Raw genomic sequence first — 16,107 nt, 5'->3', positions numbered from 1 at the left:
TGCACTTATCGCAAAGGAAGGCTACATCCCCCAACAAGTATTCAACTGTGACGAAACAGGATTGTTGTGGAAAAAAATGCCCCAGAGGACTTTCATCACTGCAGAGGAGAAGAAGCTGCCAGGCCATAAACCCATGAAGGACCATCTGACCCTTGCATGGTGTGCAAATGCTAGCGGTGACTATAAAGTAAAGCCACTGCTAGTGTATCAATTCTGAAAATCATCGAGGCTTTAAGATTCATAAGATTCTTAAAGAAAAACTGCAGGTTATGTGGCGCACCAATGCTAGGGCATGGGTTACATGGCAGTTTTTTATTGAATGGGTAAATCTCATCTTTGGTCCTGCAGTGAAGAAATATCTTCAAGAAAATAAACTCCCGATGAAAGCATTACTAATCCTTGAAAATGCTCCAGCACATCCACTTGGTCTTGAAGATGACATTCTCGATGAGTTCAAATTCATGAAAGTCCTCTACCTCCCACCCAACACGACTTCAATCTTGCAACCTATGGATCAGCAGGTCATTTCCAACTTTAAAAAGCTTTACACAAAGCACTTGTCCTGCTGCTGCTTTGAGGTGACTGAGAATACAATTCTAACCCTTCGAGAGTTTTGGAAAGATCACTACATCATGATGTGTTTACACATTATTGACTTGGCATGGCAAGAGGTTAGAAGAAGAACCTTGAACTCGGCATAGAAAAAGTTATGGCTTGATGTTGTTGCAGACAGGAATTTCGAAAGATTCAAACCAGAGACCCAGACCGAGGTAGAAACATTGGAGGAGATTGTGATCCTAGAAAAGTCGATGGGTCTGGAGGTAGATGAGGGCAACGTAAAGGAGTTCGTCAAGGAACACGAGGAGGAACTCTCAACTGAGGAGCTGAAGGAACTACAGATGATGCAACATACAGAGCTTCTGCAAGAGATTAGTAGTGAGGAGGAGGTAGAGTCGAAGGAAGTGATTTCTACAAGTGAAATTAAATACATGCTGGCAATGTGGGGAGACGCTTTCAAGTTTTATTGAAAAGAAACGCTCAGAGCCCTGGCAGGTTGGCTCAGTGGTAGAGCATCGACCTGGCGTGCAGGAGTCCCGGGTTTGATTCCCGGCCAGGGCACATAGGAGAAGCGCCCATCTGCTTCTCCACCCCACCCCCTCTCCTTCCTCTCTGTCTCTCTCTTCCCCTCCAGCAGCCAAGGCTCCACTGGAGCAAAAGTTGGCCCGGGCGCTAGGGATGGCTCCTTGGCCTCTGCCCCAGGCGCTAGAGTGGCTCTGGTCACGACACAGCGACGCCCCAAATGGGCAGAGCACCGCCCCCTGGTGGGCGTGCCGGGAGGATCCCGGTCGGGCGCATGCAGGAGTCTGTCTAACTGCCTCCTCGTTTCCAGCTTCAGAAAAGTGCAAAAAAAAAAAAAAAAAGAAAAGAAACACCCAGAAAAAGTTTCAACTGGTCGTGCTTCAGCACTTTTTAATGAACTTGTCACATTTCTGTAACATTTTAAAAGGCAGGCAAAAGCTAACCTCTTTGGATAGATTTTTATTCAAAAGTCCTGCAAGTGGCCCTGGCCGGTTGGCTCAGTGGTAGAGCATCGGCCTGGCGTACGGAGGTCCCGGGTTCGATTCCCGGCCAGGGCACACAGGAGAAGCACCCATCTGCTTCTCCACCCCTCCCCCTCTCCTTCCTCTCTGTCTCTCTCTTCCCCTCCCGCAGCCGAGGCTCCACTGGAGCAAAGATGGCCTGGGCGCTGCCCCAGGCGCTAGAGTGGCTCTGGTCACAACAGAGCGACGCCCCGGAGGGGCAGAGCGTCGCCCCCTGGTGGGCGTGCCAGGTGGATCCCGGTCGGGCGCATGCGGGAGTCTGTCTGACAGTCTCTCCCCATTTCCAGCTTCAGAAAAATACAAAAAAAAAAAAAAACGTCCTGCAAGTAAAAGTGCCGAAAGTGTAGCCAAAAAGGCAAAAACAGGTGATGATTAAATGAAAAATATGTAATGTTAAGCTTAGGTTAACTTTAAAGTTAAGAAAGTGCATTTTTTTACAATTAAGTTTTTGTGGTTTCATTTTAAGTAAAGAAAGTGCAGTGGGTTTTTTTTTTTGTTTTTATTAATTTTTAGAGAGGGGAGAGAGAGAGAGAGAGAGAGAGAGAGAGAGAGAGAGAGAGAGAAGGGGGGAGGGAGGAGCGAGCAGGAAGCATCAACTCCCATATGTGCCTTGACCAGGCAAGCCCAGGGTTTTGAACCAGCGACCTCAGCGTTTCCAGGTCGATGCTTTATCCACTGCACCACCACAGGTCAGGCGTAGTTTTAGTTTTGTTTAAAGTAAAGAAAATGCAGTTTTAGTTTACATTTAGTGTTAAGAAAGTGCAGTTTTAGTTTACGTGTCTACAGTGCCTGCATCCCTTCCTGCCTCCCTCCTCCTCCGCCATTCACCTCCTTTAGCTGCACTCGTCTGTCTCCAAGGTAAGAATACAGTACTAAATAACACTTTTTTCTTTTATTTCATATATTTTGTTATGCATTGGTAAAGTATACATGTGTGTTTTTTAATTAAAAACATGTCTTTCTTCATAATTTAGGATGGTTTGGGGATGTTTCACAGGGCTGGAACGGATTAAATCTATTTCAGTTATTTTAGATGGGAGAAATTTGTTTGATATACGAGTTGACTGACTTACAAGCTTGGTTACAGAATGAATTAAACTCGTATCTCAAGGTACCGCTGTATTTTATGATGAGGATGAGTCAAAGGTCCCCTCCCACTTGCACTGTTATATCTGCCTGGCAACATCTGATGAGGGAGCATAAAAGAGGACATACTCAACTGCAGTGACAGAGAAGGAGTCCTGGAGGGAAAGAGAGAAGAGGGAAAACAAGAGCAGCAGTACGCTCCTTAAGAACCTGAACACTTAGCCTGACCAGGCAGTGGCACAGTGGATGCAGTGTTGGACTGGGACGCAGAGGACCCAGGTTTAAAGCCCCAAAGTCATCGGCTTGAGTGCGGGCTCATCTGGATTGAGCAAGACTCACTAGCTTGAGCCCAAATTTGCTGGCGAGGGGTCACTCGGTCTACTGCTGCAGCCTCTCGGTCAAGGCACATAGAGAAAGCGATCAATGAACAACAAAGAATTGATGCTTCTCATCTCTCTCCCTTCCTCTCTGTCTGTCCCTATCTGTCCCTCTCTCTGTCACTGTCTCTGTCACACTCACACACACACACACACACACACACACAGAGAACCTAAAGGTTTATTTTTTGGTTTATTTCTTTTCTCTCATATTTTATTCAAGATTAGCACACTTCAATTTATTCCCCCAATTCTGGATGTCTCAAATATTTGAACATGGAAAAACAGATTGAAATAAGAATTTTATTAACAAAGAACTCCCACTTAAAACTTTGTAACTACAGGCCCTGGCTGATTGGCTCAGTGGTAGAGCGTAGGCCTGGCGTGCGGAGGTCCCGGGTTCGATTCCTGGCCAGGGCACACAGGAGAAGCGCCCATCTGCTTCTCCACCCCTCCTCCTCTCCTTCCTCTCTGTCTCTCTCTTCCCCTCCCGCAGCCGAGGCTCCAATTGGAGCAAAGATGGCCCGGGCGCTGGGATGGCTCTTTGGCCACTGCCTCAGGCGCTAGAGTGGCTCTGGTCGCGGCAGAGCGACGCCCCAGAGGGGCAGAGCGACGCCCCAGAGGGGCAGAGCGTCGCCCCCTGGTGGGCGTGCCAGGTGGATCCCGGTCGGGCGCATGCGGGAGTCTGTCTGACAGTCTCTCCCCATTTCCAGCTTCAGAAAAATACAAAAACAAAACACAAAAAACTTTGTAACTACAGCCTGACCTGTGGTGGCACAGTGGATCAAGCATGGACCTGGAATGCTGAGGTCACCGGTTCAAAACCCTGGGCTTGCTGGTCCAAGTCACATATGGGGAGTTGATGCTTCCTGCTCCTCCCCTCCTTGTCCCCCTTCTCTATCTCTCTCTGTCTCTCCTTTCTAAAATGAATAAATAAAATAAAATAAAATAAAACTTGGTAACTACAAAAACCATAATTTCACAGAGAAACCTTTCAATTCCTGGCTCTCCTGCCACTGCTTTTCTTCTATGATAATAATTTCTAACAACTATAATATGCTAAGGACTTTAAATATATCACCTTATTCAATCCTCATGACAACTCTATGAGGTAGGCATAGGATTTCCACAGCAAGATCACACAGCTAGCCTATGATGGGCCAAGGCCTTAACCCCAGAGGCCTATGTTTACCTTATACTCTATCCTTAACCCTATATTTGACACATCTAGAAGAGGTACTTTCTGTATAACATAGAACTCAAGTTCTTCTACCTTTTGCTATTTTACCTTATTTTAATTTTTTTTTTTAATCATTGATTTCAGTGAGAGGGGAAAGAAGGAGGGGGGGAAAGAGACAGAAACATCAAACTGTTCTTGTAATGTGCCCCAACCAGAGATCAAACCAGCGATCTCTGTGCCTCGGGATCATGCTCTAACCAGCTGAGCTATCTGGCCAGGGGACAAACTTTTGCTATTTTAAAGGCAACTTTTAGAATGAATCATCACATGAGCTTAGCAGATTATGACTGTTCTTGGAGCACCAGGCTGGATATATGACATGGGTCAGATGAAGATGAAACGTCAGGAGGGCCAGTGGTTAAAGGGACACTCTGGCTTAATATGTTAAAATTATACATAGAAAACTAATTTATAGCACAGGTGACACAGAAAAGAGGACCTAGAACACCACTGATCGAAGTATAGCAAGTTAGAGTTTAAATAAAAAATAATGCCTTCCCTTGATTTTTAGGGTAACTAGCTCACCCTTGTGGACAGAAAACAACCACACAAACACCACTTTCCTCCCGTATCACCACCTCATTAAAACACTGCACTAACACTGGGAGACTGATTCTGACCAGTAGGTAGGAAGCCTTGAAAATATAAGTTTGAGCAAACTTTCCAAGAAGATCTCCACGGCAAAGTATACTGTTTGTTACTATCTATACTGTGTCAGCAATCTAACACCTGAAAATTAGTTATCTATATAATGTGGGAAGTTCCTGAAAGATTTTTAACTCAAAATATAAAACCAAGAATTTGTTAAAAACAATGTAACAAGAATCATTATTTATAAATGAGTTTCTGTTGTACAGTAAAGTTAATTGTAAAAGCTTATAGTAGCAATTTTTCAATTTGGTAGAAATCACCTGAACTTTTAATAGAACCTAACTACAAAAGTATTTATTCCAATATTTATTTATTCTATACATATTTATTACCTATTATGTAATAGGCACTATGCTAGACACTAAATACAGACCAAATAATAAGCTACTGCATTATCATGCAGAAAAGCAAAATATTGTCATGCAATAGAGACCTTGTAGCTACTTCTGATTTAGTGATCAAAGGGGGCCACTCTAGAAAACTGTAAACAATACAATTTTCCATCAATAGTAAACAACCCAAATGTCTATCAATCATGATACAAATATACAATAAAATATTAGGCACACATTAAAAGTATCAGGTAGAACTTATAAGTACTAATATGATATACAATATATACCACAAATTTGAGGAACATAAGGTAAGAAGAGAATGTATATGATTCTATGCATATAAATTTCTTAAAGCAAATATTTTGATGTGGTTATATACATTAAAAATAACTTATGATTATTAACAGTGATTACTTTCAGGAAGAGGAATTTGGAGTGGGGAGATTCTATATTCCATTTCGTGTGTGTGTGTGTGTGTGTGTATTCCTTTTATTTAAACACTAAAATTTTATTTTTAACATATAAATAAAATTCAAATCTGTATGACAGAAAACATGGACCTTCGACTTCTGATCTATCTGAAACTCTTATAATTCTAATTTACAGACTTAACATAGAACTTTCTTACTTAGAGAAGGTAGTAATAAAATGACCATCTCAAAAAGGACTCTTTGTGGATAACATTTAGCTTAATGGTGAATATGGCAGAGCCATCTCCAGTGTCTTATAACCCCTCACCCACCCACCCACCCAGTTCAGCTTTCATTGGTAAAAATTGGTCCACCTGCTCTCTGGAGGTACAGGTATGAGGCTGTCTATTTCCACTTCTACATGAAACAATTTGTGAAAAAACTGGAAAGGAACACATCGAATTCATTCAACAGACACAAGGAATAAAAGCAGAGTCTTTTCCCACCATTACTAACACTCAAATGCCATTGCCACAAAGGCATATTCAACTCTCTCAAGAAGATTCCTCAAATAACTACAAATGTCCTATGTATTAATACACCTAAATTTACTAAAAAAGTAAATAAAATTTTTAAAAAGGACCCCAATGATTCAAGAGTAAAACATACTTCAGAAGAATTTAGACAAAGAAGTCTAATTATTGAGTGGCATTTTTCAGCCCATGTTGAAGGATCCATTTCCAAAATTAGCAAAACAAAATAGTATTTTTACTCTATGAGGATAAACAAACAAGCCTATTTATAAGTTTCTTACCTAATGTAGCATGACTTTCTTGCTCCTGACTCTTTCCCACAGAGGCCATCATTTTTGAATATGTAACAGTCCACCAAGGATTATACTTCAAAACCTGTTCAACAGCCTCATCTTCAAAAAAGTCAGCTCTGGGGAAAAAAACATTCAATGTCAGGGGGTCTCATAATACAGAACTAGGCTGGTTTTCATTTTTTAAAATTTTATAACATTACATTTGCACTACATTAATATAGATTAATCCAGAGTACATTTCAAGGAAAGACAGAGCACTGCATTTACTTTCTTTGTGGTTAATAAAAATCATAAAATGAAAAGTAAACATGACTAAAAGGACATTTGATATTTATGATCTCAAGTGGAAGGCATACAGAAGACGAGTCTTACCCTCAAGTCCCATCCCCTGACTGCACTGGTGTGGGACAAAGTGAAACAAACAAACAATGGTTGGGAGCCTACCCACTGGTGAGAGGTTTGCAAATATACATTTGGGTAAAGTTAGTTACAATAAAGAAAAGAATCCTTTAATTCCACCAACAATGAAAAATAAGCATATGAATAGAAACTTTAAGATACTAAATATCCACACACAGCTACACACACACTCCACTGTTTAGCATGTGCACTCATATTTTCTACCAAGATACAATCTGTTTTATTTAGCTATGTTAATCTTAATAGGTCCTAAATTTAAAACTACTGAAAAAGATAAAAGCAACCTTTGTAAACAAAAGGAAATTCATTTTCCTACACTTCACTTGCTCAGTTTTAACTGGAAATGTAACTGCTATATTTAAAATATACTCTTGAAGGACACTTATTCAGAAAATATGCTGTCCTGCATTCTAAGTTGGAAATTGGTATTTTGGGGAAGACTGACAAAAAATATAACTCATGATGAAAAGTTCATTTATATTTTAGTGAATTAGAAACTCAAGGGATTGGTTTTATTGATAAATTGAATTTTCTAGCTGATAGTTTTATGACCTTCAATACTTTTTTTTCAACTGAGATACTGAAATCTTTTTAAAATTAGAAATGTCACAGATAACAAGTTCTTTGTATGTGTCTAACACTGCATTAAGTGCTTCTTGCTCATTATTTTTTTTAAATCCTCACACCATCCCCATGAGCAAGGAATACTCCCTACCCAGTCTACATGGGTGGAAACTAAGGGTCAGAAAAGCTGCACATCATGACCACAGTAAAAAAATCATTAAGAATTATGGCCAGGATTTGGACCCACTTAAGTCTTCCTCCAGAATCCAATCTATCAACTAACATATGCATTCTGTTTTTATGCTTGAGAAAATAAAGTACATATTGAAAAAACTGAAAAGCAATTATCCTGAAACAATAATTCTCAGTATCAATTTTGGTCAGGTGCAGCACAAAGCATGTGAGACTAAGATGAACTAGTTGCCTTATAAATTAATCCCATAAAGAGTTTCTTATTAGCTATCATTTTTAAAGTGAAGGAAAATTGAAACTGATGGTTGCCAGATGGGAAGGGGAATTGAATTAAAAAGGTAAAGGGATTTAAGAGGTACAAATTGGTAGTTACAAAATAGTCACAGAGATGTAAAGTTCAGCACAGGGAATCTAGTCATTAATATTGTAATACCTGTGTATGGTGTCAAGTAGAAAATGGTTAATATTGGGGAATCCTTCTGTAAATTGTCTGTCTAACCACTATTTTGTTTACTTGAAACTAATTTAATATTGAATTTCAACTGTAATTTAAATGTTTTTAATAAAAAAAAAACTCTTTTGATTTGATGTTCTACTATAGATTTTCATCCACTAATCAGAATGTAAACTTTTTCTAGAAAATGATTTTCAAAAAAGATGAACAAATACATTGGTGGAACATAAAAATGAGACTAAGAGACATGGACAAGAGTGTGGTGGTTACCAGGGGTGGGGGGAGGGAGGACAGGGGGAGAGTTAGGGGGAGGGGCACAGAGAACTAGATAGAGGGTGGCGAAGGACAATCTGACTTTGGGCGAGGGGTATGCAACATAATTTAATGACAAAATAACCTAGACATGTTTTCTTTGAATATATGTACCCTGATTTATTAATGTCATCCCATTACCATTAATAAAAATTTATTAAAAAAAAAAAGATGAACAATAAGAATAATTAGGCCAACTAGGCAGTAGTGCAGTGGATAGAGCATCATACTGGGACACATAGGACCCAAGTTTGAAACCCTGAGGTCGCTGGCTTGAGCGTGAGATCATAGATATGACCCCATGGTCGCTGGCTTGAAGCCCAAGGTTGCTGGCTTGAGCAAGGGGTCACTTGTTCTGCTGTAGCCACCCTAACCCCACCCCCACCCCTGTCAAGGCACATATGAGAAAGCAATCAATGAACAACTAAGGAGCCGCAACGAAGAACTGATGCTTCTCATCTCTCTCCCTTCCTGTCTGTCTGTCCCTATCCTTCCCTCTCTGTCTCCTTCTGTCTCTGTCACAAAAAACAAAAACAAAAACAAAAAGTAGTAAAATGCTAAAAAAGTCAACAAAGGTATTAACTTTGTGCCATGTTCCAAGCTCCATGTTGGGCATTATTTCATGGCTGCTATATTACACGGCTAACAAGACACAGGGAGTCTTGCCGCTCACGGAACTTACAGTCTCACAGGAGAGTCAAACAATTACAACCCACTATAAGTGCTATGACAAATGTTATGGCAAAATGAAATTGGGATGACAGGCAAGATCCCTGAAGCAAATAATATCTAAGTGAACAGCTGAATAATAATTAAGCATTAAACAGATTAGGAGAGGTGAGAGAAAATAATCTTGATTGAAAGAACAGTTAGAAAGGCTAGGAAATAAGGTATATTTAAGAAAAACAAGTTGAGAATAGCTGAAAATAATGATTGTGGTAACAATGACCTACAGGATTTTTATCCCTAAGAACAATTGAATACTTAAAAGCTTTTGTATAGGGAACTGACATCAGTGTGTTTCAGAAACATCACTCTCACTGCCACCTAGAAAATGGTTAAAAGGGACCTGAAGGAAGAGAAATAATGGTGGCCTTGAAATGGACAAGGAGTAAAAGTGGATATATCTGTCATATAGTTAGAAGCTAGAATCCTCGGGATGTTAAAGGAGCCAGGAGTCAAAGTTGATTCCCAGAATTTTGGCCTCAAAAATGCAGTGGACAACAGTGACCTTTGTTGAGACAGAAACATGGATGTTAACAAACATGACAAGAGAGATAATGACTTCTGCTTAAAACAGGCTGAGTATAAGCTGTTTTTCTAGGAAAGGCAGAAACTTGTCCAATAGACAAGGCCAAAATTGCTCAGGAAAAGCTGTCAGAGTGAGCAATAAGAGCCTTGGACACTAAAGAGTCAAGGACATTTCATGCAAAAATAGAAGAGACCATCTAAAGAAGTGCTTTATTTCCCCCTAGGAGAAAAAATAGTAAAAAAAAGATTGGCTCCATAGGACAGTATTTTTGACAACTTCACTCCCCTTCCCTTGCCCCTCAAATTTTCAGAATATTTAAGACAGTGGTTCTCAAAGTGTGCGCCAGGGTACACTGGTGTGCCCTAGAAGATTTCCAGGCCCTGGCCGGTTGGCTCAGCAGTAGAGCGTCGGCCTGGCGTGCAGGGGACCCGGGTTCGATTCCCGGCCAGGGCACATAGGAGAAGCGCCCATTTGCTTCTCCACCCCCCAACCCCCCTCCTTCCTCTCTGTCTCTCTCTTCCCCTCCCGCAGCCAAGGCTCCATTGGAGCAAAGATGGCCCGGGCGCTGGGGATGGCTCCTTGGCCTCTGCCCCAGGCGCTAGAGTGGCTCTGGTCGGGGCAGAGCAACACCCCGGAGGGGCAGAGCATCGCCCCCTGGTGGGCAAAGCCTCGCCCCTGGTGGGCATGCCGGGTGGATCCCGGTGGGGCGAATTCGGGAGTCTGTCTGACTGTCTCTCCCCGTTTCCAGCTTCAAAAAAATACAAAAAAAAAAGATTTCCAAGTGTGCCCTATGGTATTCCAGATAATATGTGCCTGTTGGGGACCAAAAAACCAACAGGGCTTTTGGAGTTTAGATTTTTTGGGGGACAGAGGTATGGGGAACTGGCTGTAAACTGACAGTGTGCCCAACCCCCCAACTCACTTGCCTGATTAGGTTGCAAAAGGCTGTTAAGCTTTTTTTTTTTTTTTTTTAATTTTTTTTTATTTTTTATTTATTCATTTTAGACAGGAGAGGGAGAGACAGAGAGAGAGGAGAGACAGAGAGAGAGAAGGGGGGAGGAGCTGGAAGCATCAACTCCCATATGTGCCTTGACCAGGCAAGCCCAGGGTTTCGAACCGGCAACCTCAGCATTTCCAGGTCGACGCTTTATCCACTGTGCCACCACAGGTCAGGCGGCTGTTAAGCTTTGGTGCTAGATTGCTTCCATGTTTCCTGGAAAGACTGGAGGCAAGTTTCTTCTATCCTTTGTTTGGTATCAAGTTAAGATGATATGTATGGTGGGGGTTTTCTTTTTTTTTTTTTTTTTTTTTTGTATTTTTCTGAAGCTGGAAACCGGGAGAGACAGTCAGACAGACTCCCGTATGCGCTCGACCGGGATCCACCCGGCGCGCCCGACCGGGATCCACCCGGCACGCCCACCAGGGGAGAAGCTCTGCCCACCAGGGGGCGATGCTCTGCCCCTCCGGGGCGTCGCTCTGCCACGACCAGAGCCACTCTAGCGCCTGGGGCAGAGGCCAAGGAGCCATCCCCAGCGCCCGGGCCATCTTTGCTCCAATGGAGCCTTGGCTGCGGGAGGGGAAGAGAGAGACAGAGAGGAAGGAGGGGGGGTGGAGAAGCAAATGGGCGCTTCTCCTATGTGCCCTGGCCGAGAATCGAACCTGGGTCCCTCACACGCCAGGCCGACGCTCTACCGCTGAGCCAACCGGCCAGGGCCGGGGGTTTTCTGCACTCAACATAATTAAGGGTAAAAAGAGAGGAATTCTACCAATGTATTGATAAGGAAATGAGAATTTGCCTTTCAAATATATGCCCAAACATTGAAGAAATTGCTAGGACACATCAGGCTCATGTTTCTCATAAACACAAGAATGAAAAAACTTAACACATTCGTGCTGGGACCTGCCGAATTTACTAAATCTTACTAAGAATGTATCTATATATATAAAAAGATAACTTTTTGCCATTTTTTAATTTTTAACCCCTTTTTTACAAATTCTAAAAAGCATAACAAAAAATGTAACATAAAAGTTTTTTAATGTCAGAATAAATAATTTTGTCATATTTATTTCATTTAATTACCATAAAAGCACACTTGGATTTTATATTTTTTTCTTTAATATTTGACTTATTATAACATATCTCTCAGAAATTTGAATATAGGGTGCCTACAATTATTTGTAGGATTTTAAATGTGCCCCGATTTCAAAAAGTTTGAGAACTAATGATTTAAGGGATTATTTGGGGTAAAGTATCACTTATACAGTGATTTTTACAGTGTCCATGATTTAAAAGTTTTATAAATAGACTTGAAGCTGGATGGTAGTCTACTTTCCACAACAAATTATTTTCAAGTTTTTAAATGCTATTGAATTAAACAAGCATTCACTGAGTACCCTCTATGTGCAAGCAGATCAGAGACATAAAGATTGGCAAGACTTATTCTCCGCCTTTCAGGATTCCACAATTTAATGAAAACCATAAACACATAAACAATATTTTTTAAAAGATGAGATGTAACACAGTAACACTGAGAAGGGCTTCCCCTGCCAGAATGGAAGAAAGAGCACCATGGAGTGACAGTGGAGCCTGCCCAGTCCTAACAAAGATAAGAAATTCCAACACAGCATGGAGTAGGCGGACCTTTCAACTGCGAACTCCCAGGACCACACTGGATTACAACTTAATAATAATCATCTTGAAAAACCAACTTTTGGACTAAACAAAGCAATCACAGAACCAAGGATCACAGAACAAGCCACAGCAAGACTGGTAGGAAGGGCGGAGATGCGGAAATGGCTGCTGGTTCCCAGGAGTGAGTGGGGTGGAGGGTCTGAAAGGACTCTAACTGTGGGGAGGGTCGCCCTGAGCGGTGTGGGTCCTCAGTCCCAGGCCCGGAGCCCCACCCTTGAGCCCTAGAGCCTAAAAGAGGCACCCACATAACATCTGACAGTGAAAACAGCCAGGATTTCTGTCTGTGAGAAACAGATGGAGATTCAGAGACGCAGACTTTATCTTAAAGTGCCAGCACAGAAAATCTCATTCACAGCCACTTACCTGGACCTCCAGCGGAGGGAGGGCTGAGAGGACTGGAGTTCCGTGAGGAGAGTATAAAGTTGGAGGCTGAGGAAGAGACACTGTGGAGGACAGCCACCAGAACTCCTATGTTGAGTTATTCTCCAATATTGCAGTTGCTATCTTTCCTGGGCGGAGCAGCCCCCTCTGAGCAGCATAAGCCTGGGGAAAAGCAACTACTCTGCCCTCAGGAGTCTCTACTGCCCCAGTCATGGTGACAGAGTCATGCTAAGAAGCCAGGAGGCAGGGCACATGTCAGTGACTCAGTTTTCTGCTGTTCAGGCTGGAGCTCCAACCCTCAAACATCTGAGTCTAAGACTGGTGCTTCCACCTCACATGAGACTTACTAGAAACTGTTCAGAATGTGGGCAGACCACACCACTGCGTCTCAGAGGCCACAACAACCAGGTTCCTGGAGCCACTCCCTACTGAGGTCTGTGAAAAAAGTCTGGACAGATTGACACCTGGGGCTAAAAGGGTGGAGTCACACCAACCACCCTTCCTAATCCATGAATAACCAGAGGCTCTAGACTCTACCAGAGGTTTTATTACTGGTCAGCTTAAAAAGCGGCCAGGAGACAGAGGCTGCAGGAGGAGAAACTTAAGGAACCTTGGCCTTTGAAGCAGACCTTCCCCCAGGCCCAGTGTGGATAAAAGCCAACCTTAGCATGCAGCTTTGTATTTCTATGAGCACCTGGGCCCAGCAGAGGCAGCCACAAACTCTGGATTGGCTGTAGCTCAAAGAAGGTTGCTGAGGGCCAGTCACGGGCAGTGTCTCCCTCTGGTCTGTGCCAGGTTTCTGCCAGGGAGGCCCAGGGCTGGCATATCCAGTGACCAGCTGTGGAAAACATCAGTACAAGACCTAATAACCTTTGCTAGAGTGGTATCCTAAGGAAGAGCTCCTCACACCTGGCCCAGCTGAGACGAGTTCCACTCTCTGTGATCAGCATGGGCACAGAGACTCATTTGTATTGGACAAGGTGCAGCTTCACAGTCAGCCAGCCTGGGTGCTAGATATCCTGCCCTACTGAGATAGATTCCACAGGGAGGAGAAAGGCTTGGAGCATGGACATTTAAACTGTGGGTCCCTGTGAGCATATAGTTGGGTCTGGTCAAGGGGCTTAGCCACTTTCTTGGAGGGCACAATCAGCCCCAGGAAAGGACTCTCTCAGTCTTCCTCCCTGAAACCAGGGTATCTTTACAGAAGATTCTGTCAAAAGACCAGGCAGCTACAAGAGGTGGTGGAACAGCTGAAAAGTGGAGGCATATTGTACAAACCTTGGGGCTTTTACGAAGCTGCTATCATCTCTAAACAGTAGAAACCTGGTTCTTATACACAGGTTGGTACCTCCTACACTACCCAGGCACAGAAAACGCACAAAGCAAAAAAAGCACCAGCTGTAGACAGGTATCCCAAAGCAGGTTATAAACAATGGCTGATGCCAACCGTAGAAGATTTAGAGCCAACACAACTAGTAGTGGGTGGCAGACAGCAGCAACCCTAGACTCAGCTAACTACACAAGCAGCACACCAAAAGGAGAAGTCTAACAGACACCAGACAGTGTGGAGAATAAATATACCCACAGGACAGACACTGCACAGTGTGTAATACACATGATCAAGGTTGACCCTTAGAGACAGCCACCCTGAAGGAATAACCATACCCACAAAAGGCCAACTGCATTCAATACTCACATAAACAGAAAGGAAAATACTACCTTCAATAAGCATTCCGAGAGGAAAGAAAACAGATGGCCTGGAGGGCAGTTAACACTGAGCACATCTTCCTCACAGACACCACAAAAATTTCAGTCAGACAGCCCTACCTAATTAATACACCGACAAAATGGGCAGACAAAGAAAGGCAAACCAAATGAATCAACAAGAGAAATCCCCAGAAAGAGAACTAAATAAAATGAAAGAACTAAACTAAAAGATGCCGAGTTTAAAATAATAATTTTTAGGACACTCAAGAATCTTAGAGAAAAAATGGATGGTCATAATTAGCACCTAAATAAAGAGAAAGCAAGCATCAAAAAGGTCATTGAAATCATAAAAAAGAACCAGTCAGAAATGAAAAATATAATATCAGAAATGAAGACTGTACTGGAAGGAATTAACAGCAAGCTGGATGAATGAGATGATTAAATCAGAGATTTAGAAGACAAGATAAACATAAGCACAGAAGCAGAGCAGCAAAATGAAAAAGGCACAGAAAGACGAGAAACTCTAAAAGACCTCTGTGACAACATGAACAGAAAACAACATCTACATCCGCACCATAGGGATTCCAGATGGAGAAGAGAATGAACAAAGGATAAAGAACCTGTTTGAAGAAATCATAGCTTAAAATTTCCCTAAATTGATGAAGAAAAAAAGTCTCACAAGCTCAAGAAGCACAGAGAGTCCCATTAAAGAGGAACTCAAGGAGGCCTACACCAAGACACATCATAATTAAAATGCCAAAGATAAGAGACAAGGAAAGAATACTAAAAGCTGCAAGAGAAAAGCAGTTAATTGCCTATAGAGGAGCCCCCATAAAAGGGACATCCCACTTCTCAAGAAAAACACTTGAGACCAGAATGGATTGGCAAGAAATATTCAAAGTGATGCAAAACAAGAACCTATAACCAAGACTACTTTATCCACCAAGGCTATTGTTTAAAATTGAAGGAGAAATAAAAAGCTTTGCAGACACACACAAAAAAAACCTCAAGGAATCTATTACAACCAAACCAATACTGCAAAAAATGTTAAGGGGCCTGCTGTAAAAAGAGCAAAGAAAAAAAAGAAATCAACAAAAAGAGGATTGTAGACTTAAAGAATAAAATGGCAATAAGTTAGTACATTAAACAACCTTATATGTAAATGGTTTAAATGCTCCAAACAAAAGACATAGGGTAGCCCTGGCTGGTTGGCTCAGTGATAGAGCATCGGCCTGGCATGCAGGAGTCCTGGGTTTGATTCCCAGCCAGGACACACAGGAGAAGCACCCATCTTCTTCTCCACCCCTCCCCCTCTCCTTCCTCTCTGTCACTCTCTTCCCCTCCCTCAGCCAAGGTTCCATTGGAGCAAAGATGGCCCAGGTGCTGAGGATGGCTCTGTGGCCTCTGCCTCAGGTGCTAGAATGGCTCTGGATGCAACAGAGCAACGGCCCAGATGGGCACAGCATCGCCCCCTGGTGGGCATGCCGGGTGGATCCCGGTTGGGCGCATGCGGGAGTCTGTCTGACTGCCTCCCGTTTCCAACTTCAGAAAAATACAAAAAAAAAAAAAAAAAAAGACATAGGGTAGTTGCATAGATAAGAAAACAG

The 16,107-nt window shown here is 42.5% G+C and overlaps 1 protein-coding gene across 6 annotated transcripts in view; it reads right to left on the bottom strand.

Moving 5' to 3' along the window:
* The window catches only part of SHQ1 (SHQ1, H/ACA ribonucleoprotein assembly factor), a 138,080-nt gene that overhangs the window by 74,233 nt on the left and 47,740 nt on the right, over window positions 1-16,107 (bottom strand). For all 6 annotated transcript variants that reach the window (XR_010747265.1, XR_010747264.1, XR_010747263.1 and 3 more), the window contains one exon: window positions 6,515-6,642. Coding sequence is in view for 1 of the 6 variants with exons in the window: in XM_066352145.1 (XP_066208242.1) it covers window positions 6,515-6,642 (128 nt within the window). In the remaining 5 variants the exon portion in view is untranslated. The remainder of the gene's footprint in view (window positions 1-6,514; window positions 6,643-16,107) is intronic.

The sequence above is a fragment of the Saccopteryx leptura genome, chromosome 10 (assembly GCF_036850995.1).
Source record: "Saccopteryx leptura isolate mSacLep1 chromosome 10, mSacLep1_pri_phased_curated, whole genome shotgun sequence".
NCBI lineage: Eukaryota > Metazoa > Chordata > Mammalia > Chiroptera > Emballonuridae > Saccopteryx > Saccopteryx leptura.
This window is presented reverse-complemented; position numbering and strand designations above follow the sequence as displayed.